This window comes from Callorhinchus milii, unplaced genomic scaffold (assembly GCF_018977255.1).
Source record: "Callorhinchus milii isolate IMCB2004 unplaced genomic scaffold, IMCB_Cmil_1.0 Scaffold1, whole genome shotgun sequence".
Lineage (NCBI taxonomy): Eukaryota > Metazoa > Chordata > Chondrichthyes > Chimaeriformes > Callorhinchidae > Callorhinchus > Callorhinchus milii.
In genome coordinates this window covers 62,361,258-62,389,018 of record NW_024704742.1, presented here as the reverse complement: position 1 = coordinate 62,389,018, position 27,761 = coordinate 62,361,258, and the positions used below count along the sequence as shown (strand labels likewise).

Below are 27,761 nucleotides of genomic sequence, written 5' to 3'. Positions count from 1 at the left end.
AAATAAACCTAAAACATTACTTTCAGATGTGCTGAGACAGTGAAGCTCAGCCCTGGCACCATATTGGAATATCAGCTTAGTCTGTGAGTTCAAAGTGCCAACGTGTGGCTTGAACCACAACCTTCTGACTCCCACCTGAGCAATGCTGATTCACAAGGAATTTAAGTAGCACCTTTCACATCTCAAAGCACTTCACACAGCTAACTGGATACCCGAGCTGGGGAGAGGGGGTTTGAATTAAAGGGTGACCAAAAGCGCAATTGAGGAAATAGGTCTTAAAATGGGCTTTAAAAGTGGTGAGGGAGAGAGTGAGGTAGAGTAAGTCTGGAAAAGGAGTTCCTGAGAGCGAGGGCAGATTGACTGAAACCTTAAAAGAAGAATAAGGATAAAAACAAAAGGTTTATTTGTTGTATGAAAGCTACATTGTAAAGGTTAAACTTCCCTTTTTCCGAATGTCTTTTTATTTCTGGATGTAATTAAACATCTTGCCAAGATGAACAGTAGTACCGTAAACCTTCTGCTGGTGGCACTGCTGAGCAATTAAAGCTCACTGTTCTCAGCATCACATCCAATGGTTTCTTTGTGTTTCTGCAGCTTCGACTTTACACCATTACACTCAGAGACACCATTTTTTCCTTGAGCGTATTATGTTCCAATGCTGAATATGCATTAAAATAAGGTACTTGTATAATATAGTCCAGTAAGAAAATATCTGTGCTAAAATAGTATCAGTCTGGCTCAGTTGGTACCAGCAGTCTATCCTCTTAACCAGAAAGTTCTGGGTTCAAACCCCATCATCGGGACTTTATGCTGACAGCCTAGGTTGACAGTCCAATGTAGTGCTAGGGGGAGTTTTGCATTGTCAGAGGTGTCAGCCTTCAGATGAGTTGTTAAACTGAAGTGCACAGCTTCCCAAAGATCTCATTGCACTATTTGAAAAGAGAAGGGAATTTCTCCCGGTGAACAATCCCTGATCTAAAACTGCTTATTTGTCTACAGAAATGCACATTCACTTCACTTCACAGTAAATCCTGGAAAGCATTTTGAGACATCCTTCTGATCTGAAAGGCATTATATCAAATGCAAGGATTATTATTGTTAGCACTATTAATGTCATAGAGCGGGCTAGACTGATGCTTCACGGATTCAGTCATTGAGTTGTCAGAGGATCCATCTCTAGCACATTCAGGGAACATCTGATGTGGGAAGTATCAAATAATATCAAATAATAATAATCTTTGCATTTGATGTAGCGCCTTATCATGTCTTCAAGACATCTCAAAGCTCTTCACAGAATATACTGTAAATTGAATTGACTGTATATTCTGTGAGCGAAAATGTACCAAATGTTCACTAAACTGAATCCAATTTGTGCAATGTGTTGGTCTCTTACTCTCCTCTGGTTGATACATTCACTAATCTTGGCATTGGGAGCCTACAATGTGAATCCTCTGAGAAGCTGTCATAGCCAAGGTCAGTAACTTCACCAATGATCAGAAAATCACTCCCAAAGATGTGAAGAAAAGGAATTCAATATCAATGAAATTGAAAGTGCTGTGACATTTGTTATTGGGTTCTCATGGCTATTTAATTTGAGCAATTTCAACATTACAATGTTTTTTTAGTGTGGCGAGAATAGAATTCCTGAAATACCATTAAAACCAAATTAAAACCCAGAGTTTCAATAATTTAATTGTTCTCATTACCAGAAGTTGCACGGCAAGCAGAAAAGCCATATGTGCATTCCCATCAAAGGACTGCTGCTCTAACCATTCATTTGTAGCCTGACTGTTTACTTAGTAACATGATACTGCTCCTGCAGACCCAAGGTTTTCAGAGCTTTTTTTTAGAGAAATGTTCGGTTAGACCCACCATTATAAGTTTGGGCCTGTAAAATCAGACCCGGGCTATAACACGTTATAGAGCGGCCACTGCTCAGCACTATTGTCATGTCAGTTGCTGATGATTTCAACAAATCGCTGCTCATGCATGTGGCACTCACAAAGCCAGCCGGTCAGTCCATCTGCTCTCGGAAGTATTTCCAACTGATGCCAGAGGGCAACAACAACAGCAACAACAAATTGCATTTATACAACGCCTTTCACATCGGGAGATCATCTCCAGATCTGCGCACTGTGTGCACAAAGCTAAATGACCAAAGACACGGTCAAAGAGGAAGATCTTAAGACCGATCTGGAAGGCAAGGGAGTGCGAGGGGAATGGGCTCTGGGATGGAGTTCTGAGAAATCTGAGCCGTAATATTATTAACAGCAAACTGTTGGCAGCGCACTAGTTAATTCTTGACTTGCTGGAATCAGTGCGACCTGGGCTTCAGATAATACACATTGACTCAGTGCTGATTCAAATTATTTAATGTGGAGTTAGTGATTTCCTTTGAGTGGGCAGTGTGGTGAATACTACTGGACTCCTGGGCTTTGCGATATTCTTAAGGGACCTTCGGCACATACTGTTTTACTTTACTTCATGGAGGTGACTGGATTCTGTTCTAACTCAGGGTCCTGGGATAATACGTTATTGGGTTTGAAATGCCGTTGGATTCCCATAGGCTGTAATTATACACCATAAGGCAACACATGTGAAGTTATAGCTCATTTTACAGCTCAAAGGATGCAACGAGACTGATACAAGTTGTAGATTAATACCAAAGGGATGGCAGAGACTGGCAGCTTAAAATGTTTCTAATAGGGACGCTGTCACACTGCACTTGATTGTTTTGCCTCTGTAGATGATTAACATCACCTGGTTTGGGGAACGGCTGTTTTCCCATTGCTTATTTTTCATTGTTTGTTGATTATCCTTATCTGCTTTCTGCACAAGTTAAAAGAGCAAAGAATGTTTGGGATGCACCCAGTAGCAAGCTCGCTGAATTATACAGGGAGGTTCTCAGGACACATATTCACACATGGCAATTTAGCAAGATGCAGAGAAATTGGTATAGTGGACACAACTTAATCAACAAGTGTTTATCTACATTTACAGAGGAACAAAGGATAAGAGGTTTGTTGTTCGCAACTGTCAAGCGCCTTGTATAAATGCCTTGTTCGAGGTTCCTGCCAGAGTTTTGTTTATGGGACTTCTTCTGGACTTTGGTGACTTGGAATTCGTGAGCACTGAAATTATGCCACAAATTTGTACCAGTTTCTGCATGGTCATTTTCTATGATTCTGTGAAATTTCACAACCTGAAGTTTCAATTTGTCTTTATCACAAATTGTATCTCAGCCTGCATCAGTCAGTTGCAATCTCACCTCAGAGTTAGAAGGTTATTGGTTCATTGTCCCCACATTGAGATTTGAACTCATATATTTTGGCTGACATTCCTGTGCAGTGTTGAGAGTGTACTGCATTATCGGAGGTGCCATCTTTCAAATGAGATATTAATCCAAGGTCGTGTCTACCTGTTCTGGTAAAGATCCCATTCAAAAGACACAGAAGTTTCTCCCCATGTCCTGGCTGAACAATTCTCTGAAATGAAATTGGTCGTTCCCTTCACGGTTGTTTGTGGGACATTGGTTACCACGGTTGCATACAAATACCCTGTGTTAACACTTTACAGTATAATAATAATAATCCTTGGATTTGGCATAGCACCTTATCAAGTTGTCACAACATCTCAAAGCTCTTCACAGGATATACCCTAAAGTGGATTTACTGTATTTTTCTGGATGAAATTGTGTATATCTATGAAATTCTTTGAGATATCATTCCAGGGTTAAAGGCACTTTATCAAATGTAAGTATAATTATAAATTAAACTCCATTGTAGTATTGTCCTTTTTGCAACCACCCCATTGTTACAAACACTGCAAAACCAGTTTACTCTAAATAGCTCAAAGTCCTAACCCACTGATGCAGTCTGTGTCCACATTTGGATTGATTAATAATGGAGTATTTTGTGATCAAGCTGAAAGTTATTTTAATCAGGGCAAAATTTGTAGTGGGCAATAATTTTACCTAACTGTCCGTGGAGGAGCCTGTTAAAAGCCAATCTTTTCTCTACTTTTTTTAAGAACAATATATAGGGTGACCAGAAAGTTGTGGTTCCATTACAGTGTCTAATAAGTCTTAAAGAAATGATGAAGAAATAAAGTAATTATTATTGAAATAAATGGAATCACAACTTTTTGGTCACTCTGTATATAGTATAAACCACTATACCCTGAGTATCTGCAGTATGCTGCAGCATTACTGTCCCCATAAATATGATCCATTCTGTGTCATTCAGGTATAATTTACTGATTCAGATTTGTTTTAAAAAGACTTCTTTCGGTATTAATTTCAATATTAAAGCAGAATTTCAATGTTACAGCTTATCTGCCCATTAACAGATGAGCAGCACCCTCTGCTGTACATATTCATATATTTCAGGCAAAAAAAATAATCCTTCACCTTGTCATGTTGTTAAAATGTTTCAAAGCACTTCTCAGGGTTTTCTGTAAAGTGCAATGAGGGTGCAACTCTAGACAAATTTAGGAACCAATTTGGTACAGCAATGTCCCAAAAACAGCCATGAAGCGAATCGCCAATTTTATCTGGGAAATTGTTGGCCAGCATAGGAAGGAGAAACAACAACAATAACTTGCATTTATATAGCACCCTTCATGCGGAGAAGCATCTCAGAGCACTTAACAAAGCTTGATGCCAAACCAGGGAGAGGGGGTAGGTGGCCGTAGGCATGGTCGAAGAGGAAGGTTTTCAGGTGTGACCTGAAGGTAGGGAGCCAATGGAGCTGTCAAGGACTGTGGTGATGGGGTTTGGTATGGGTGAGGATATGGGCAGGTGGAGTTTTGAATTAATTGGATTTAATGAACGGTGGAGCTTGGGAGAGCGGCAAGGAGGGCATTGGAATAATCAAGGTGGGAGGTGATAAAGATGGATAAGAGTTCCAGCTCTTTGGGTGTGAGGTACAGATGTAGTTGGGCAATGTGGATGAAGTGGAATAATGCAATCCTGGTCAGGATGTAGGGTAGGAGGAGAAGCTGGGGATCGAACCTGATGCCAAGGTTAGGTACATGTTCAGTAAATCTGAGGGATAGGCTGGGGAGGTTAAGGAAGTCGGAGTCGCAGGTGAGAAGATGTTGACAGAGCCAAGAAGTATGGCTTCTATCTTGTCAACATCCATCTGCAGAAAGTTATCTTCATTCCAGGCCCTGATGTCTGACAACCAAACTGACAGAACATCGGCGAACCTGGTTGTAGCTGGAGGAACAGAAGTAGATATGGGTGTCGTCCGCATATATGTGGAAGTTGTCTGGGATGAGTGACATCATCGAGAGGAAGCATGTAAATGAAGAAACAAGGGGAGCCAAGGATGGAGCCTTAGGGTACACCACAGGTGACGTTGCAGGGAATGGAGGAAAAAACGTTGGCAAAGTTATAGTGATAATGGCAGGTCAAGTAGGACTGAAATCAGGAGAGTGCTGTCCCACTAAGATGGATGAAGCAGTAGAAATGGAGGAGAAGGATGGCATGATCAACTGTGTTGAAGGAAGCATAGAGGGTCAGGAGGACAAGGAAACAGAGAGAGGCCTGGTCACAGAAACTCCCTTAGAATTGTGCCTTGGGATCTTTCAGACCACCTAAACAGACAGAGAAGATTCTAGTTTAACAACTCATCCAAAGGCAGCACCTCCAACAATGCAGCATTCCTACAACCTTTTAACCAGTGATGAGTGCCACAAATAATCATAATCCCTGCATTTGATATAGTGCTTTATCATGTCATTGAGACAGAATATACTGTAAAGTGGATTGACTGTGTATTTTGTGGGAGAAATGCGGCAGCTAATTGTACACAGCAGTATCCCACAAACAGTCATGGATTGAGTGACCAAATTATTTATTTATTTTGAAGAGATGGTTATCCCCAGGGGGCAATTCTCTAGTCGACTAACAACCAGGTTCCTACTTACTGCTAAACATAGGTATATGGAGTAAGAAAACTTGCCTAATGTTTCGCCTTGCCTGGAATCGAACCCGGGTCCTCTCATTTGTGAGGCGAGCGCTCTACTTAATTTGCTACAGATCAACTGTAAAGATACATATCAACTGTAAAGATACGTATCAACTGTAAAGACAATTTTTACAGTTGATATAGCACCTTTCACACCAGAAGGACATCTCAGTGTAGGCCAGGTTGATATGTCATTAACGCTTGCAGTGAACTACTGATAAAAGCCCCCGGCTTTAACTTGCCACGATCACTATCAACAACAACAACTTGCTATTTGTATAGCACCCTCCATGCAGGGTAGCGTCTCAGATAGCTTAACGGTGAGATAGGGGTAGGTATTTGCTCTGGGAAAGTATGCGGGCAGCAGAGTTCTAATTGAGCTGGATTTTTTGAAGCTGGGGAGACCGGCGAGGAGTACATTTGAGTAATCCAGGCGGGAGGTAACAAACATATGCACGAGGGTTTCGGCTGCATTTGGGGTAAGATATGGTCGGAGGCAGGAAATAATAATAATGTGACAGGATAGGATGGGAGGCCACGCCATGACCCTCCCAATAGACCAGAGGCCTCTGCGAAGCATCTGAGCATGTGCGCCAAGGGCCTGCACCAGTCACAGGCCCCTTCTGGTAGCTAGATGACCTATGTCTAACTAATCTCTAGTCCAACTAGTATTATTAATAACAATAATGTCTCATAATAATAATAACTTGTCGCTGAGCCCTTTTCCCTTGGGTGATGAGTTACCCTGACTTTACTGTTCTTTGTTCTGAATAGAGTGCAAAGAGCTGGTGTATGACCGAGACAGAGACAGAGACAGGCTGTAAGAGGACTGGTCTTGAGAGACACGTATTTGGGACGAGTGAGTCAACTGTAAAGGGGATAATGTGAGCTGGCTATGTGATCCTTCAGGAAGCTTTCTAATGGTTTGACTTGTAGAGCTTGTTTGTAGTGAGCTCACTGGGGAAGAAGCTGTAACTTTATATCACTTAATACCCATCGGGGAATTTCATCTTTTTATAAGATAATATGAGCCAGTCTCTGGAGGTAAAGGATGACTCAAGGCTGGCGGAGGGGGATGGGAGGCATAGCTTCTTGCATCATCTAATAGCGAGATCTATTGGCAATTTCAGTACAGAAATACAATGGCTCTTGAGTTTGCGACACTCGCTTTTCAATTTCAACGCGTTTATGTTAGTTTAATTTTTTTTAAATAAATCTTAACCGCGATCACACAATCTCCGAAACATTTCAGAAAGTTACTGTCATCTGGCGTTTTAAGCACTAGGTTTGAAAGGCGGGGTGAACCAACAGATCCCTTTTCCATCTGTTGCACTCATTCAGCTTACACAGCTTTAGGTTGTTGATGGAGTTCAACTGGCTTGGCCTCATTGTAGCAGATCTGCTACTGTCATAAACCCTATTCGGAGAACTTTGCACTCAGGTAGCCCAATAGTATAATAATAATACGTCTCAAAATAAAAATAATGAGACGACTCAAAGTGAGTCATAGAATATATTGTAAAGTGAATTGACTGTATATTTTGTGGGCGAAACAAAATGATAATAAGCAATATTTTTATTTTTAATCCAAGTCTATTAGATTTTAAGATGAACCCACTACTCAGTAGGAAATTATTTTCTTTCACTTATACCACATGCCTGCCAGGTCCCAGGAGTCTGTGAGGGGGAAGTGATAGCCTTGGACAGTGAAGAAACCATAACATTTTCTGTCATCTTACCAATCATTCCTTTGTATCAGTTCTATTGCAACGCACACTGACTGGTTAAATTGTACACTGTGTTTCTAATATTTAGTCATTTGCTTTGGCTGGCGTTGACCTTCAGAGAACTCCTTTATCCTTGATTTCCAGTTGTATCACTCCAAGCTTATCAACAATTCCCCAGTCAATCACTTCAAAGCTGATTGTGGGACGTTGATGTGCACAAATTTGCCTATAAAACACACAGTCATTACACTTTACAGTGAATTTGAGACCTCCTCCTGACATGACAGGCGCCATGTCGAATGCAAGGATTATTATTTCTCATAAAACAATCTTGCTGATTGCTGGGTCTGGTGCTTGCAATAGGTATTTCAGTACTGCCCACAGCAGAGTGTACTGCATCCCTGGCTCTATCTGTGGAGAGAAACAGGTTTCCATGGTGATCGCTGGAGCTGCATGGCTGTTTTACAGAAATTGCAAGGAATGCAGTTTTAATGGAAATGATGATTTATTCTACCAAAGCATTCATCTGAAGCCAGAAATCAAAAAAGCTATCAGTGAGATCATAGGTCAAAAAAGGTTCAGTTTGGGCTGAGTTAGCTGAGTCATCTAAGCAGTTGGAAGCTCAACTGTGCTCCTCTGTACCAGGATTCCAGGTCCTGATCCGAATCCGAAGTGCCAGGCCATGAATTGATTTGAAAGTGAGAGTGAGGATCTTGAAATCAATCTGTTCAATAACAGTTTTATATAGATATATATGTATATATACTGTAGCACTTTTCACATTGGGAGAACGTCTCAATGTGTTTCACAGTGCTAGCCGACAACCAAGAGCACGGTCAAAAAGACAGGTCTTAAGGCTGGCTTTAAAAGTGGGGAGGGAGTGAGTGAGATGGAGGGGCTCTGGGATGCAAGAGATAGAGGGATTCCAAGATGGAGTTCCAGAGAATGTCTGAAAGCTTGCCCAATGATGGTGGGCTGGGTTGGGCAGGGGACACAACGCAAAAAAAATGTTCACATAGCAGAGGTAGTGGCCGGGATAATAGAGTTGCAGGGAGTCACAGCGGTAGGTTGGTGCAAGGACTCATTCCCGTGCTGCTAACTCGTTTCCTGTGTGCCTGTGAACAAAACTGGCAAACTTTCAGGTCATCGGGTCAGCATCAATACCACTTCCTTTTGTAGCGTATGTGGCTGAAACTGAACAAAAATGCTTGTGATGTGTTGCAGATCCGAAATGCTGCCGCCAATCGATGTGTGGACAGCAAGCACGGAGGCACAGGGACCGAACTGAGGATGGACGCGTGCATCAAGGACGGCTCGGAACGCACATGGTCACATGAACAGGTATCACAGAGGGAAGGATTATTCAGGCTAACCTCAACCAATAAATGTTAACCTGCATCGAAACAATGCATCGAAACCTTGCTGAGCACAAAATCAGTCATTGTTACATAACACCTTGACAGTGCAATTTCCTGACTTTAGTGACTTCCATTTGATAGACCTGAGGCCTGGTCTTAGGCTGTAAGACTGCTTCATCTCAAAATTTAAGATTGCACAGAATAGTGGAACCTCCTTAAATTCAGTCTTAGTTTTGAAGCTGCTTCTTTTTAAGAACTATGGGAAACCGGCTCTGAAAAATTGAGGTGACTAAGCCAGCAGTTTTGAGCGCTTCAGGGCACCCTCCCGATGCGAAGGGCTACATAAATAAAAACTGTATTGTGCTGCATTAAGACATGTAAGAATTTTCTGCTAAGACGAAACAGGTGAAATTTAAGACATCAAATATTTTATTGGAATAATTGCACCCTTCTGACCTGCTCTACACCCAGAAATCTAGTAGCTGAGATGTATTGAGGGGAGGGGAGAGAAGAGATATGGTAAAGGCTAATATTTAGGTGGGTCAGGATTTCACCTTTCTTATCTCTTTTCCACTATTTTTTGGCCACAAGTTGCAAATACAAACGCTGATCAAACCGATTTGGAGTTTCTTATCTGTACATTCAAGCTTGGGCTGTTTTATTGCCAAAGTAAACAAACTCTGAAAGAGAACAAGCATTAGGCTCATTGCACCATTGCTCCAGGAAGTCATGCCAAGGCATAGTAAGCCATGGGTTCACGCTTCAGTTTCCCTGAGCAGTTTCTGTTCTTCGTAATAAATAATCCTTACATTTGGCATAATGCCATTATAGAAAAGCAGAAAGAGAAAAGAAAATTAATTATTGCCACCCCTGAACTACTGAAGAACCTCCCAGAGGCCAGCTCAGGTAATAATACTAATAATTCTACTATTAATAATAATAAAAATAATCCTTGCATTTGATATAGTGCCTTATCAAATCTTTGAGACGTCTCAAAGTGCTTAAATAATTATTTGGGGAGGACAAGTTTGCAGGGCAATGGGGAGCGAGCAGGGGAGTGGGATTGAATTGGAAAGCTCTTTTAAAAGAGCCGGCACAGACACGATGGGCCGAGTGGCCTCCTTCTGTGCTGTATAATTCTCTGATTCTCTGATGATTCACAGAATATACTGTAAAGTGAATTGACTGTATATTTTGTGGGCGAAACGCTGCAGCTAATTGCGCACAGCAGTGTCCCACAAACAGTCGTGGATTGAGTGACCAAATTATTAGTCTTGTTTTATTTTTTGAAGGGATTATTATCCCTGGAAAGCGATCCGCCAAACAACTAACAATCGGTTTCCTTATTCCACTACAAAAGCGTGTGGAGTAAGGAAACTTGTCTGATGTTTGCCTTGCCCACGAATCACACCCAGGTCCTCTCGCTTACAAGGCGAGTGCTCTAACCACTGAGCTACAGGGTAGAGTAATCCACCTGCTCTTTGTCTCTGTTCAGGAAGTTTTTATGGTTCTGGGAAACCTAAAAAGGGGAGAAGGATATAACAACAACAACTTGCATTTACATTCATGCGGGGTAGCACCTAGGAGCACTTCACAGTGGCGGAATCGGCCGGCCAGAGGAAGGAGGTGACCGTAAACATGGTCGAAGAAGAAGATCTTCAGGCACAATCTAAAAAAGGGAAGGAGGGGCAAGGTGGAGAGATTGAGGGAGAGAGTTTTGGGGGCGTAGTGGCTGTGAACGCAATATAGCCCTGTTATAACCCAGTTATTGGTGTCTATAAAACGAAAGACTGCACGTCATATTGTTGCCGCTTGAGTTCCCAGGGTCACCATTGATATTGCACAGTCCTGCTGCACAAAACCAGCCGCGCTGATTTCAGCTGTTCCACAGGTTTGCTGTGTTACTGCAGTAAGACCAAACCGTGGATATACTGAAGCCTGTTCAAAAATAATAAAATAATAATAATGCTTGCATTTGATAAAGCGCCTTATCACATCATTGAAACGTCTCAAAACTCTTCACAGAATATAATGTTAACTGAGTTGCCTATATATTTTGTATAGAATATAATTATATTAATAATAATACAATAATAATAATTGTTTATAATAAGGCTTGCTAATAATTATTGGTAAATTGGTGCATTGCTAATAGTTAGAGGATAGGAATCCCCAGCGTCTTTGCTGGTAAATCCACTGTTCAATGTGATACTTAGCCATACACAGCAGGGAGGTCCTCGGTCAAACATCAGCCTGTGCTGAGTTATTGGGTCTCTGCCAAGGAGGTTCTAAAGTCCTATAATTATGTTAATGATATTTTGCTAAGGAAGGAAATAATTAACCAGGAATTTGTTTCTTGGTCGAAAGTGCACACTTATGAACATTGGTTGAAGATAGGATAAAGCTTTGGTTGAAGATCCCAGGTCTATACAGCCTGATAATCGCCTTGGGACATCCTTCCGATGTGAAAAACGCTATACAAATGTGCTTTTGTATTGTATTGATAACGCTGGCTGTTTATGGTGGCCCAAAGAACTATAGAACCATAGAAATTAAAGCACAGAATAATAATAATAATTCTTGCATTTGATATAGCACTTCCACAGGTGTCCTGGCCAATAATCCTCTAGATACAAATTGGTCATTCACTTCATGGCTGTCTGTGGGACACTGCTGTGCGCATATTGGCTGCCATATTCATCTATAAACTATGCAGTAATTCTTGGGAAGCACTTTGAAATGTTGCAGTAATGTGATAGGGTTCTATATTAAATGCAAGAATTTGTTTTAACTGGGTGTCTAACTCATGCAGAAACCCATCACCAAGTTTAAGAGTATCCAAACCAGACTGAGAGGGCCACATACATATGTCACCCACACGTGGAAATTTTCCCGTGCGTTAAAATGGGAAATGCACTCTCTCCCTAAATTCTTAACCCAATCAATGCAATAATCTTGTGGGGAACATCGCACTTTTCACTCACATTTCCAGAAAGTACAATCTGGAGTCCTGTAGCATGTTGGTTAGCGCTTTTGCCTCATAAGCAAGAGAACCCAGGTTCAATTCCCGGGCAGGCAAAACATTAGGCAAATTTCCCTACTCCACACACCTCTGTTTACCTAGCAGTAAGGAGGACCTAGCTGATTACCTAGCAGTAGTAACAACCTAACAACCTGGTTGTTAGTTGATTGGTAGGTTGCTCTCTGATAGGCGTAATGATTCCTCGAAAAAACATTTGGTCATTCAATCAACGACTGTTTGTGGGACACTGCTGTGATCAATTGTCTGCTGTATTTCGTCCATAAAATACGCAGTCAATCCACTTTATAATATATTCTGTCAAGCGCTTTGAGATGTCTCAATGACATGATGAGGCGCTATTTCAAATGCAAGCATTATTATTATAAAGCAATTCTCAGTGGTGTTCTCAGTAACTCGCTGTTGCCACCAGATGGCAGCAAGCTGCCCTCCATTTGCTTCCCCTCCCCCACACACCAACCAACTAGCACTGCAAAGACCATGATGGGCAAGAATATCCCAGTCTGCAAAATGTGCCTTTAATCCTGAAAGTATGCGCAATACCTCCAACTGAATTTCCCCTCATTGTCACCGCACAATGAAAAGCACATCTACAAGAAAGTGCAATATTGGCTTTGCAAGCCCTAACTGGCTTGCTGTGGCCAATTGTTTCTCGTGTTTCTTACCCTCAGAAGGAAGCTGGCATAGACTAACACACACACTCTCTCATGCTGTGTGTTAATGAATGCTGCAGACATAAGGCATCCGTCTTCCAAAGAAAACCTCAAGGGCAGGACCTAAGAAGGATTTGTTTAGCTGGAATTTCTCCATTTTGTCATTTTATCTTCCCCCTCGGATTATTTTTTGTTAAAAATATCGAATGTTGTGTTTTAATAAGATTAGCATTGATCCTGTTGAAGTAGGAAAGTGCATTTCTGTCTGAGCTGACTGCAGAAGCAACCCCTTCCCCCACACTCACCGGCTGAACTTCTTTTGTGTGTATTTGATGCTCATATATTAAAAGCAAGTGTAGGGTATGTTCTCTCATTCTGTTGATTCTTTTAAGACCTGATGAGCACCTTTGTGCTTTCTTCCCCACATCCGCGCCACAACTGGCACCGCCTTCCACCTCCTCCGGAACATCGCCAAACTACGGCACTACCTCACCCCTCACGCGGCTGAAACTCTGGTCCACGCCTTTATCACCTCAAGGCTGGACTATGAGATCTCTCTCCTCGTCGGCCTTCCCGCCACCTCCCTCCACACTGCAGGTCATTCAGAACTCTGCAGCTCGTGTACTGTCCCGCACCAGGACCACATCACTCCCACCCTCGCTCGCCTCCACTGGCTCCTCATCCCCAGAGGATCGATTTCAAGATCCTCATCCTCACCTACAAGGCCATTCACGGCCTTGCTCCCTCCTACCTCTCCGACCTACTATCCCCCTACTTACCTGCCCGTACCCTCCGTTCCTCTGGCTCCGGTCTGCTCCATGTCCCCCGCCCCAACTGCCCTACCATCGGTGGCCGGACCTTCAGCCTCTCAGCCACTAGGCTCTGGAACTCCATCCCCCAGTGCCTTCGCCGCCTCCTCCCTTTCCTCCTTCAAGGCCGGTCTCAAGATCTTTCTCTTCAGCAGTGCCTTCAGCTCCCCTCTCGACTCTCTTCCGCCTCCTCGCTCCCTCCCTTCCCTCCCCTCACCCTGACCATTTCCCTCCTGCTCGGGTCCCGACCCAACTGTCCAGCGCCTTGGTATGTCCTTCCGACGTGAAAGGCGCTCTATAAATGCAATCTTGTTGTTGTTGTGCTCTGACATGCTACCCCCGTGAAGCACCCTATGTAAAATGGAGTCTGTAGCGTATTGGTTAGAATATTCGCTTCACAAGCGGGTTCAATTCCTGGACAGGCAAAACCTTAGGCAAGTTTTGTTACTGCACATGCTTCTGTTTATCTAGCAGTAAGTAGGAACCAGGTTATTAGACAATTGGAAGAGCGCTATCCTGGACTAATAATTTGTTAAAAAATTGATAATAATTTGTTCATTCAATCCACAATTGTTTGTGGGACACTGTTGTGTTCAATTGGCTGCCGCGTTTCTCCTACAAAATATCGAATGCAAGGATTATTATTATAAATGCAAGTTGTTGTTGCTGAAACAGTGTTTGATCACTGGCTGGTATGCCATTACGTGCTGTGCCAGCCGACTCCATGCTCTGTCCCTGAATTGACAACTCCTGGCCTTCATTCACCACATCTCCATGTAACTCTGTTACCTCTACATGTTCATACTGATTTTTTTCATACACCTGACAGTAGTATCAGTTCGGCTTAATGAGTAACCTTCTTGCCTCTGGATTAGAAGGTTCAGCCTCCATAGTGGGACTCTGAGCTCCTGGACTAGACTGCCATTGTGGTGTGGCATTGAGGGAGTGCTGCATTGTCACAGTCGCTGTCCTTCAGATAAGACATACAGCAGTAAAAGGCTATGATTGATATCTATAGCATCCCAACCTCTCATGATAACAACAACTTGCTTTAATATAGCACCCATCAGATGGGGTAGCATCTCAGAGCGCTGAAGATGTGAAAGCCAGTTTCACTGCTCATGCGTGCAGCTAGGGACAGAGGAGAGGTGATCATAGGCACTGGGTATAAATACATAATCATAACACTTAATTACTTCCAAAGTGCATTGCAACAGTTTGATATTTTAGGCACTATATGAAAAGCAACAATTATTATTTATTTGAGGAAGCCAAATAATGATTTTTAATAGTGTTAAACATATGTAATGGGAAGAGGCCCTTTTTTCATTTATTTTTATTTTATGCTTCCTGCCATTATTGTATGCTTTTTAATCCTGTGTATATTATTCAATATAAAAGTTTGTTGGAGTATTTTTGCAGGTACAAAGTTGTGTTTCAATGCATCCAGTATTGATATTTAATCCCAGTAACTCAAGGGATAAAATGTGTGCAGTCATACAGTTCCCTACACTTGTTGGTTTTGTTGTCTCATAGGAGTTACAGGCTCAGAGTCTGCTCTGTTTGCTTGCTGATCTCAGCCTTGCTGATGCAGAAATGCACTGAGTAGAATCCAGGAAACTCTTCATACATAAGGGGACACAATGGAAAAGGTGTCCAGAACCGTGGAATTGTACAACACAGAAGAAGGCCCATTCAGCCCATCGTGTCTGTGCTGACTCTTTAAAGAGCAATTTTTTCAGTCCTCTTACCCCAAACCCCTGCAGCTTACTACTCCCTTTCAGATATCTATCTAGTTCCCTTTTGAGGATTCTGCCTCAAGCACTGCTCCCGGCACAACTCTCTGTGTGTGAAAATATAATATACTCATAATAATAATAGATTTGCATTTAATGTAGCACCTCACTATGTCAGTGAGAAAGTCTCAAAATATTTTACAGGATTTTTGTTGTACAAACAGCACCTCCGTCAATGCAGCACAACCCAGCATTCCAGCCATGCATACCCCAGAACCTCCCTCCCTCTCTGATGCCTTCCTCCCCCACTCCTCTGCTCAGCCCCTCTATTTGGGTAACTCAGACTTGATATGCATGCCACACCCGACCATCAGTGGCCAACTTTCTAATTCTACACCCCCAACCTATCAAACTCTCTCCTTCGACCCAATCCATCTGTATTCAAGCCCCAGCTTAAAACCTACCTCTTCCCCCACACACACAGTCACCTTTCCTCTCCTTCCTCCAGGCTACTTGGCGTCAGCCCTGTCATCATAAAGGGCTCCGAGATATGATTTTATCTGAGGGGATCTAGATCAATGGGCTTTGTTGTTGTTGGAGACATAGAGAAAACTGAGACAAATACAACAACGTGCATTTATATAGTGTCTTTCACATAGGATAACATCTCAGAGATCTTCAAATGGTAGGTTTGGACACCGCTAGAAGTAACAGGGGATGGGAGGTGAACAGAGACATGGTTGAAGAGGTAGGTTTTAAGTTGTAATTTGAAGAAGAGCGAGGCTGAGAAGGAAGGATGGAGGTAACAACCACAACAACTACTTGCATTTATATAGTATCCCTTACACAGGGTAGTGTCTCAGAGCGCTTGACAGTGGCGGAGCACGACGGCGAACCGGGAGAGGTTGACCGTAGGCATAGTTGAAGAGGAAGAACTTTAGGGGTGAACTCAAGGTGGGGAAGGAAGGAGCAAGGCGGAGGGATAGAGGAAGTGCGTTCCAGAGTCTTGCGGCGTACTGGCTGGAAGTGCGGCCACTGATGGTGGAACAAAGGGCAACAAGTGGAGTTAACAGGTAATGGGTTGGGGAGTAAGTCAGTCAAAGAGGTAAAAGGCAGCGAGTTCCAGAGGTTGAAGGCATCATGACTGAAGTCTCTGTCCCAATGGTGATGCGGAGGAAGTGGAGGATTTATGGGGTGAGCGGAGGAGTGAAGTTCGCGGAAATCAGATAAGAGTGTGTTAGTGCATGAAGTGATTTGTATGTGAGAGAAAAGGCCTTGAAATCAATCTGTTCAAAGCCAGAGAGCCAGTGAAGCCTGGTAAGAATTGGGGTGATGGGCGTGCTAAAAAGATTGAAAGACAGAGACGGAGTTATTAACAGAGAATGAGAGAAAAGGAAATGATGAATTTGGGGGACACAAACAGAAAATACGAGAGAGAAATAGAGAATGAGAGACACACAGAATGTGAGGGAGAGAAACAGAACAAGAAAAACAGAAGAGAGAGAAATAATAATAATCCTTGAATTTAATAGTCAATGTGATCAACACAGACTAAGTTAAAGTAAATCAGACATGCATTTTTTAGTTGTAATATGTAAAAGAATTTGCCATTTCTCTAAATGAAAAGGATGTGCCTTAGAATCGCAGTAAAGTTCCTTTCCCCCATACAAACTTCCTAAAATCTGCTATACCTGAGTAAATATGATACGCTAGTAAAATTTTAGGATTTCTGGTCCATTTCGATTAGGTCACAGTGGAGCAGGCTGACATGAATTGTACAGAACAAAATCACTATGAGCAATCTGCAATTCTGTGATCTGCATTCATGTAACAGCAGCTTGCTGGAGGATTTTCAGTTCACTACATCTTTAGACTCAGAATTGCTGCTCAGTCGGGGGCGAGCGGGGGAGGAGGGGTGGTGGGGAGGGAAAGAATGCCTTGATAATCAGACACCAGCAAAGAATGAGTTAATGTCTAATTGCTTCGATGGCCTAATAAGGTTTAAACACTGTTAAAAATTCCAGCCAAAGCCGGAATAGACCAGTTAGGCAGTAAACTGGTATCCAATGGTATTTAAAGCAGGATGAGACAATTGTAGGCCAAATGCAAGTAAAATGCTAGCATTTTAAATGATTTAATACTTCGTACTCTCTTCCTTCCTCCCCCCTCCCCCGCCCCTTTCCCCAGCAGACAGAGTTTCAGAATGGTTCAGTGGTTTGAGGGACCCTGCTGTTCTGCCATGTTACGAGAGTGAACTTGATTGATCTGAGGTCATTTCTTAAAATAGCGGGAGCTTCAGTGGGTTAGTACAATGAAATTCATCTGTGTGTGTCTGCATCCAACATGCCTGGAAACCTCTGTATATATCGGAAGTCGGAGTGGGGGGTGAAGAGCCACAAAGTGTCAAAGTCAGTGTCAAATCTAATAGACAGGAACTGGACTTATTTCAACCAACAGCCAGTTGAGTTCCCTTCCCTGCCTCATTATTCAAGGAATAATAATAATCCTTGCATTTAATATAGAGCTTTTCACGTCGGGAGGACGTCCCAAAGCGCTTCACAGAACACACTGTAAAGTGAATTGACTGTATATTTGTGGGCGAACGCGGCAGCCAATTGCGCACAGCAATGTCCCACAAACAGTCGTAGATTGAAAATGACCAATTTATTATTGTTTTTGGTTTTGGAGGGATTATTATTAGGCGTGTGGAGTAAGGAAACTTGCCCAAGGTTTCGCCCTCTGCCTGGAATTTGAACTCAGGTCTCTCACTTGCAAAGCGAGTGCTCTAACCACTGAGCTACAGGAAGTAAATAAACAACAATAACTTGCATTTTTAAGATGCATTTCACAGAGAATAATATCTTGGAGCGTTGCACAAAGGAAGGAGAAGTGATCACAGGCACGATCAAAGACATAGGTCTTAACAATAATAATAATCCTTGCATTTGATATAGCGGTTTATCATGTCTTTGAGGCGTTTCAAAGCTCTTCACAGAATATACTGTAAAGTGAATTGACTGTATATTTTGAGGGTGAAATGCAGCAGCCAATTGTACACAGCACTGTCCCACAAACAGTCATGGATTGAGTGACTAAATTTTTTTTCAAGCGATTATTACTCCTGGAAAACAATCTGCCATTTGACTAACAAGCAGGATCCTACTTATTGCTAAGTGAACAGAGGTGTATGGAGTAAGAAAACTTTCGCCCTAAGGTTTCGCTCTGCAGGGGAATCGCACCCGGGTCCGCTCGCTTGCAAGGCGAGCGCTCTACCAATAAAAATAATATTCCTTGCATTTGATATAGCGCTTTTCATATCTTCTCGACGTCTCAAAGCGCTTCACAGAATAGACTGTAAAGTGAATTGACTGTATAACGCGGCAGCCAATTGCGCACAGCAGTGTCCCACAAACAGTCGTGGATTGAAAATGACCAATTTATTATTGTTTTGCTTTGGAGGGATTATTATTAGGCGTGTGGCGTAAGGAAACTTGCCCAAGGTTTCGCCCTGCCTGGAATTGAACAGGTGTCTCACATGCAAGGCGAGTGCTCTAACCACTGAGCTACAGGACTCCACAATATGCTACAGGACTGTTTAAGGTGGAATTTAAAGATAACAATAATAATGATCCTTACATTTGATATAGTGCTTTTCATGTTGGGAAGCGTCCCTAAGCACTTCACAGGATATACTGTAAATGGTCAATTTGCAAACAACCATGAAGTGAACGATCAATTTTTTTATTGGAAGATTGTTGTCCAGAATACCAGGAGAAATTCCCTTCTCTAATAGTGCCATGGGATCTTTAATATTCAGCTGAAGAGGCAAATGGGGCATCGGTTTAACATCTCATCCGAAGACAGCACCTCTGACAATGCAACACACTCCAACACTGCATTGGAGTGTCAGTTCAGGCTTTATGGGTTCCAAGTCTTGATGGGAGGCTTGAAACCACAACCTTCTGACTCAGAGACATGATTGCTACCAACTGAGCCAGGCTGACAAACATAAAGAGGGGACAATTGGGGGAGAGGAGGAATAAAGAGGAAGTGAGGCGGAGGAATTGAGGCAGGGAGTTCCAGAGGTCAGGGACGAAGTACAACAAATTGCACTTATGTGGCGTCTCAGAGCGCTTGTAGTAGATGAAGGTTAGGAGATATGCAGCTGGCCTGTGCTAGCTGAGCAAGGGGCAGGCAGAGGAGTAATGTACGAAGAGATCAGCAAGTTATTGAGGTGCGAGGGCATGCAGAGATCTGTATGGTGAGGATCTTGAAGTCAGTGCAGTCGAGTAAGGATTGGAGTGATGGGCATGGAGAGTTTGATACAGGTGGGGATGTGGGCAGTGGGGTTTTGGACGATCTGAACTTGAGGGTGTTGTATCTGAGGAGAGGAGTACAGTATATCTTGTGAAGTGCTTTGAGACATCTCGATGACATGATAAGACGCTATATCAAATGCAAGGTCTATTATTAAGAATGAGGGTTACAGAGGCATTTGGTGAGAGGTACGAATTGCAATGACAATTCAAGGGAGATAGGGAAGTAATAAATAACTATTTATTTGAACTGAATGCCTTGATCAACAGGAACATCCTTAGGCCATAACCCAGCATCACAGAAATTTAGTTTGTTTTCTGAGCAGAGTTCCAGTGGGTCAGTCTACACCAACATGAATTATGTATGTGCAGAATTCTGTATTCTCTTGGTGACATCATCCGCAAACATGGGGTCAACTTCTATATGTATGTGGATGACACCCACATCTATCTCTCTGCCTCTACCCTTGACTCATGGATCACTGGTGTCCTGACAGAATGTCTGTCGGACATCAAGTCCTGGATGAGAGCTAAATTTCTTCAGTTGAATGTCAACAAGACCGAGGCCCTCCTGATTAGCTCCCGTCATTGTCTTCTCACCTCAGGCACTGACAGCATCACCATCCATGGTTGTTCATTCCATCTTGCTAAGTCAGTCTGGAACCTTGGGGTCTTGTTTGACCCTCAACTATTATTTCTACCCCACATCTGCGCCATGACCCATTCTGCCTTCCCCCACCTTCGCAACATCGCTCTCTCCGCCATTGTCTCACACCACAGGACGCAGAAACCCTCATACATGCTTTCATTACATCGAGGCTTGACAATGCAAACTCATTGCTTGTCGGCTTCCCCAACCTCTCCCTCCACAGGCTGCAGGTCATCTAGAACTCTGCAGCCCATGTCCTCTCCTGCAACAGGCTCCATGACCCTATCACCCCCATCCTTGCCCAACTCCACTGGCTTCCCATCACACAGAGGATACAGTTCAAGATCCTGGTCTTCACCTTCAAAGCCAACCATGGTCTTGCTCCACCCTATACTTCTCTGACCTCCTAACCACCTACCCACCTACCAGCCTCCTTCAAGACCCATCTCAAGACCCTCCTCTTCGACTGTGCTTTCAATCTCCCTGCTTCCCCCAATGCCCTCCACCCTCCCTGATCCCAACTCCCAGCTCGTGTCCAAAACTCTGTCTGTCCAGTGGCTTGGGACATCCTCCCGACGTGAAAGGCGTTTTACAAATGTAATTTTGTTGTTGTCTGTACAAACATTTTGTGAATCTTGCAATTCACAATTCTTTGTCCATTTGATTAGTTCGTACTTTAATTCCTGACAACCTGATTCAGTTTGTGTGACCATAACAGCAATAACAGCTTGAATATAGTGCTCCTTAGGCAGGATAAAGTCTTCGAACACTTGTGGCTTAAGGTTGTAGGATCAAGTCCCATGTTGGGACTTTGAATTCAAAATTTAGGCTGACATGCCAGCATGGCGCTGGGGGAAGCGCTGTAATGTCGGAGATGCTGTCCTTCTGATGGGACGTCAACCCAGCACCCTGTTTGCCTGTTCAAGTAGATATGAAGGATCCGATGACACTAATTGAAAAGAGGATACAGTTCAAAATCCTGGTCCTCACCTTCAAAGCCATCCATGGCCTCGCTCCCCCTACCTCTGTGACCTCCTAACACCCTAACAACCTGCCCGCTCCCTCTGCTCAGCGGGCTCCAGCCTGCTTCACATCCCCGCCTCACCCGCCTCACCATTGGCGAGCGAGCCTTCGACCACTCTGCCCCCATCCTCTGGAACTCCATCCCACAGTCCCTCTGCCTCGCCCCCTCTGTTGCCTCATTCAAGACCCATTTCAAGACCCTCCTCTTTGACCATGCCTTTGATCACCCTCCTTCCTCTCCTGCCCTCCACCCTCCCTGATCCCGACCCCCAGCTCAGGTCCGAAACATTGATTGTCCAGCGCCTTGGGACATCCTCCCTACGTGAAAGGCACTATACAAATGTAATTTTGTTGTTGTTTTTGTGGTTTTGATCTTATAGGCACTGTATCAACTACTTGATAATTAAATACAGTCAAACTGTAAATGTTTTTTTCTTATCACTTTCCTCCTGTCCTTTCCTGAAGGTCTTGATATGCTGGGTTATGGATACCCAAGGTCAGCCACCTTCTGGCACCTTGCCTAACTGTTAATCCGTCCTGTGTCAGCTGGGGTATTGCCCATGTTCTCTGGAACTCTGGAATCTCTCTACCTAGTCCCCTTCTTCCCAGCTTTCAAAACCTGCCTTGAAATATATCTCTTCAACCTTCCTTTTCGATCTTTTTTTACCTCTCTCCACCCTCCTCATCTCCTCCACCATCACTTCAACTAACCATAATTGTCCCCCCTCCCCATTCAGCAACCTGCAGTTTGGATGTTTAGTCAGTTTTCCGATTTGTTTTGAGACATCCTTCTGATGTGAAAGGCACTGTCTAAGTGTAAGTTATTGTTATATTGGCATTGTAACTAGTTGTGATATAATCAAGGGCAGTGTAAGTAAATCCTTAGGCAAGGTTCCTTACGTTTACCTAGCAGTGAGTAGGAACCCGGTTGTTAGTCAATTGGTGGATCGCGTTTCACCCACAAAATATACAGTAAATTCACTTTACAGTATTTTCTGCAAAGCGCTTTAAGATGTCTCAAAGACGTGACAAGGCACTATATCAAATGCAAGGATTATTATTATTATTATATTATATTTGTGGGACACTGCTGTGCGCAATTGGCTTTTGCCCACAAAATATTGTCAATTCCATTTTACAATATATTCGGTGAAGTGCTTTGAGACATCTGAACAAGGATTAGTATTACCTTAAGATTAAGTTTGCCTCAAGACTTATCTATTCAACTGTGCTTTCAGTCACCTCTATCCACTCCCCACCCTCCTTAGCTTCACCTGCTTCTTCCCCCACCCCACTCCAGTTTGGGCTCCAAGACAGTTGTGTGAATCATTTTGAATCATCCTACAGATGTGAAAGGTGCTATATAAATGTAAGTTGTTGTTGTCGAGATATTACAGTCAATTCCCACAATTCTAACCTCAACTGTGGGGATCACTAGACATAAATCGGGACGACCAGTTTTCATTTCCCTAACCCAGTAATGAACCTAATTGCAGCTTCTTTATTGCTGAGTCTCTAAATACCCTTCGTGAAATTGGTAGCAGTGTGATTAAAACTACATCTATTGCTGATCGTGTTCTCAGTGTAAATGAGTCGTAACCTCTTTTAGCCTATACCAGATTCCAGAGATGGAAATTCTGTTATGCAGCAGCTGTGAAGTCGAACAAACAGCCCACATTCAAGGCGGTGAAGTAATGAGCTGTGGGCAACGGAATATTTCTTTGACTTACTAACATCAAAATGTTTACTTGTTTTTTTTGATGTCTGAGGAAAAATGTGCAAAATCTTGCTCAAACTAGTTTTCTTTACTGTAGATATTAGCAAACTTAAATTTAGCACAAATTGGCCATATCACTTGAAGTGGCATCGGTGCTTTTATTCAGTGAGGTGAGACAAGCAGAGCAGAGAGTTCTCAGGTTCCATCCCCACTCTGTATCGAGTTGTCTTGACTCAGACAAAAAAGCACTGCAAATTGTCTTAATGTCCTGGGGTTAGAAACATAAGAACATGAGAATGTGTTAGGTAAAAGAAGACCAAAGTCCATCCAGTTCACCTTCCACCATCTTGACAGTCACAGTCACATATCATGTCCCAAACTATATACTGTAGGGTTGGGGAAAGTTCAGTCAATTATTCTAGCTGGAGGGATGAATGAATACGTGTCAGTGAAAGCAGGATTGAAATCCAGTTGCCTTCACCCCATAATTGAACAAGCTCACACATGAACAATGGCTTGTTGGTGCCGTCCTTCGGATGACATGTTTAAACGAGGTCCCGTTTGTCTGTTCAGGTGGATATTAAAGATCAGATTTTGCCTGGGAACATAGGGAGAAAGTCTCAAAGTACTTCATGGTACTTAATTTCACAGGTACGGTTTAGCGAATGTGTATTTTGTAGGGGAATGCACAGTGGAATAATGAAGGGAGGTTTATCTGCCACATTACCAAAGACAGTATATACATATGAATTGTTTAATTGGCAGTGGCTCAAAAATGAAACCTGTTCCTTTTCCCACAAATGTTATTCCTTACCATGATAAGCACAAAATTTCACCAAAAAGTAGAAATTGAAAATAAAGGAGTTCTTCAAAACTTACTTGAGTTTAAAATTGTAAACATGAATCTACAGATAATACAGCAGATGTGCATTGTATGATAATTCCTGTAATTTCCACAGCAGTCTGATCTTCATATTAATATGTAACTGATCACTGTGGTATGGTAATCGAGGTGTCCAAATATTTGCCTCCAATCGATCATCCATATGACAGATAAACTGTAACTGATTAACAGATCTGAGCATTGTTCAATATCTTGTGTTCATATGGACTTGTTTGCCGTCCTCCTGGCTCATGATCTTGTATTTCTTGCACAAACACATAAACAATATAAAAATAATCCTTGCATTGATATTGTGCTTTAACACATCATTGAAATGTCTCAAGGCACTTCACAGAATTTACTGTAAATTGCAGTGAATGTGTACTTGAAAGCAGCAGCTAATTGTACACTGAAATGTCCCACAAACAGCCATGAAGTGAATGACCAATTTTATCTGAGGAATTATTAGCCAGGATAGCGAGAGAAACTCCGTCTCTTTTCAAGTAGTGCGGTGGGACCTTTAACATGTATCTAATCAGGTGGAGAAGATCAATTTAACAGCTCGTCCAAAGGGTGGCACCTCCCGTAATGCAGTGCTACCCAAAGCGCTAAACTGGTGTGACAGTGTAGACTGTGAGTTCAAAGTCCCAACAAGGAGTCCAAATCCACAATCTTCTAACTCACAAATGTGAACACATCAAGGTAAAGAATGGAGCTATAAAAGAATCAGTATATTGATGCAAGTTTATAATATAACATAAAACCTTAAGCTGTCAGCGAGGCTATTGAAATTTGTGTATTTGCAGATTAATTGGTTCAGCACATTTTCATCTGGCACAATATGATATTATAATAATAATAATCCTTGCATTTGATATAGCGCTTTTCACGTCTTCTCGACGCCCCAAAGCGCTTCACAGAATAGACTTTAAAGTGAATTGACTATATATTTGTGAGCGAACGCGGCAGCCAATTGCGCACAGCAATGTCCCACAAACAGTCATGGATTGAAAGTGACCAATTTTTTTTTATTATTGTTTTGGTTTTTTTGGAGGGATATTATTGTTGCTCTGAAGCATCTGATTGGTCAATTTTACTAGTTCCAAAAATCACAGACGATATAATAATAATAATAATCCTTACATTTGGTATAGGACCTTTCATTTCAAGAGGACATTCCTTATCATGTGATAGAAATGTCTCAAAGTGCTTCACAGGATTTATGGTGAAGTCGAGTGACTGTGTATTCCTCCTTGTCCCTTGAATCCTCCGCTCCACCAACAGCGGTAGTGCCTTCAGCCACTATGCCCCAAAGTTATGGAACTCCCTATCTCAATCCCTTCACCTTGCCCCCTCTTTCCCCATTTTCAGGTTGCGCCTGAAGACCTTCCTCTTCGACCATGACTATGGTCACCTTCCCCCTTTCCCTGGCTCAGCATCGAGCTCCACCATTGTTAAGTGCTCTGGGGCGCCACCCAGCATGGAGGGCGCTATATAAATGTAAGTTGTTGTTGTTGCATTAATAGGCGAACGCAGCAGCATAATTATGCAAATGTGGAGTCACTTCTGTCAAGTGTGAAGTCACCTCTGATCTTGTTGGAATAATTTCTTTCTAGTTATAGTCAAGTGCCCTTAATGTTCCAGCTGGTATTAAATTTGCTTCCTTCTGTCTATAATTTTATTTGCATTGTTTGCCAACAAACAAACAGTCACACTTTACAGAAAATCCTGTGAAGCGCTTTGAGATATTTCTATGACATGATAAGGCGCAATGATCAAGTGCAATGATAATTATTATTAATTATATCTTTATATTGTTTGAAAACCTTCAGTGAATGATCAATAATCGCAGCAAAATCTTTTACCTTACTATTCTTTTTGGTATCAGGATTAAGGTAGGGAAAATCAGCCTGGGGTTTCACTCCTTCTAAAAGAGGGAAAAGAGAAAGGGGTATGTGAGGGGAATAGGGAGAGGGAATTAGATTGGGTGGATCTTATGTGGAGTACAAACATAGACACAGGTTAGTTGGGCTGAAGGCCCTCTTTCGGTGCTGTACAATCTATGTAATTCTATGTAATAACAAGACAGTAGATCAATAGATCCTACTGGGTGAATGTGATTGTGTGGACAAAGGTGGGGGGCATAGGAAGACACTGCTAATACTCTGTGTTGAGGCTGACACTTGAATAATGGGTTCTTGGGCAAGGTACCAAAGGACACCTTGTGAATTAGACCTCCTGTGGAAGGATAGAAGAAGTCAAAAACCTTCAGGAGAGGAATGAGCAAATGAGAAAACTGATGAAGAAAAAGTGCATGTAACATTCCTTGGTCCATTACCTGCATTTAATTCATCCAGATTTTCCTGAGTGCTATTTATTTTCTTCATTATTAACCTGTCCACACAGCTTAGTATTAAACTGCAAAGACTGATTTTTTTTTTTGCTTTGGATGTATTCCCAGAAGGTCTTAAAATAATTCAGTATTAAATTTGCAGCTCTCTTTGGATTGAAAAACAGTAAATAAGTATTTAGCAGTGACTCAAAAGTGTTGCCCTTAATTCACTGCATAAAACACACTGAAGTAATATAATAATAATCATAATGATTCTTGCATTTGATATAGCGCCTTATCACTTCTTTTGACTTCTCAAAGAGCTTCACAGACTATACTGTAAAGTAAATTGTATATTTTGTGAGAGAAACTGAAAAAACAAATCAGTTTCAGTTGTGTATTTGCAAAAGCTCAAATGGATGTTCATAGTGTCTTCTGAGGACATACAACTTAATGCCCAAAGTGTACTCTCTAGCAGAAAATACCATGATACTGTGTTTTTTTCTTGATACTGTACAGCTGACAACAACAAATTACATTTATGCAGTGCCTTTCACGTCGGGAGGAGGTCCCAAGGTACCGAACATTCAGGGATTTGGACCTAAGCATGGGGTTGGGAGCAGGGCTGGGGATGAAGGGCAGGGATAGGAAGGTGGCTAAATGCACAATCGAAGAAGAGGGTCTTGAGACATGTCTTGAAGGAGGCAAGGGAGGGAGCAAGACAAAGGGACTGTGGGATGGAGTTCCATAGGGTGGGGGCAGAGAGACTGAAGGCCCGACCCCCCTGATGATGGGGTGGGCCGGAGTGGGGGATGTGAAGCAGGCTCGAGCCTGCTCAGCAGAGGGAATGGACAGGTTGATATGGGGCTAGCAGGTTGATATGGGGCTAGCAGGTTGATATGGGGCTAGCAGGTCACAGAGGTGGAGGGCCTTGAAGGCGAGGACGAGGATTTTGAACTCTATCCTCTGGGGGATGGGGAGCCAGTGGAATCGGGTGAGGGTGGGTGTGATAGGGTCACGGAGCCTGGTGTGGGAGAGGACACGAGCTGTAAAGTTCTGGATGATCTGCAGCTAGTGGAGGGAAGAGTTGGAGAGGCCGACAAGCAGGGAGTTGGCGTAGTCATGCGTAGATGTGATAAATGCAATGATGATGGTTTTAGCGGATTGACGGGAGAGACAGTGGTAGAGTCAGGTGACGTTGCGGAGGTGGGGGAAGGCAGAGCGGGTCATGGTGCAGATGTGCGGTAGAAAGGATAGTTAAGGGTCAAAAAAGACCCCAAGGTTCTGGACTGTCTTAGTAAGGTGGAGTGTGCAACCATGGATGGTGATGCAGTCAGTACCTGAGGTGAGGAGGCGCTGACGGGAGCCCATCAGGAGAGCCTCGGTCTTGTTGATATTCAACTGTAGAAAGTTGACTCTCATCCAGGACTTGATGTCTGACAAACATTCTGTCAGGAGAGCAGTGGTCCTGGAGTCAAGAGTAGAGGCAGAGAGATAGATGTGGGTGTCATCCACATACCAATGTGTATTTATGTAGCACCCATCA

At 42.8% G+C, this 27,761-nt stretch overlaps 1 protein-coding gene across 1 annotated transcript in view; it reads left to right on the top strand.

Annotated features, from left to right (window-relative positions):
- The window catches only part of galntl6 (polypeptide N-acetylgalactosaminyltransferase like 6), a 494,474-nt gene that overhangs the window by 450,681 nt on the left and 16,032 nt on the right, over positions 1–27,761 (top strand). The window contains exon 11 of the mRNA XM_007895954.2: positions 8,924–9,040. Coding sequence (XP_007894145.1) covers positions 8,924–9,040 — 117 coding nt within the window. The remainder of the gene's footprint in view (positions 1–8,923; positions 9,041–27,761) is intronic.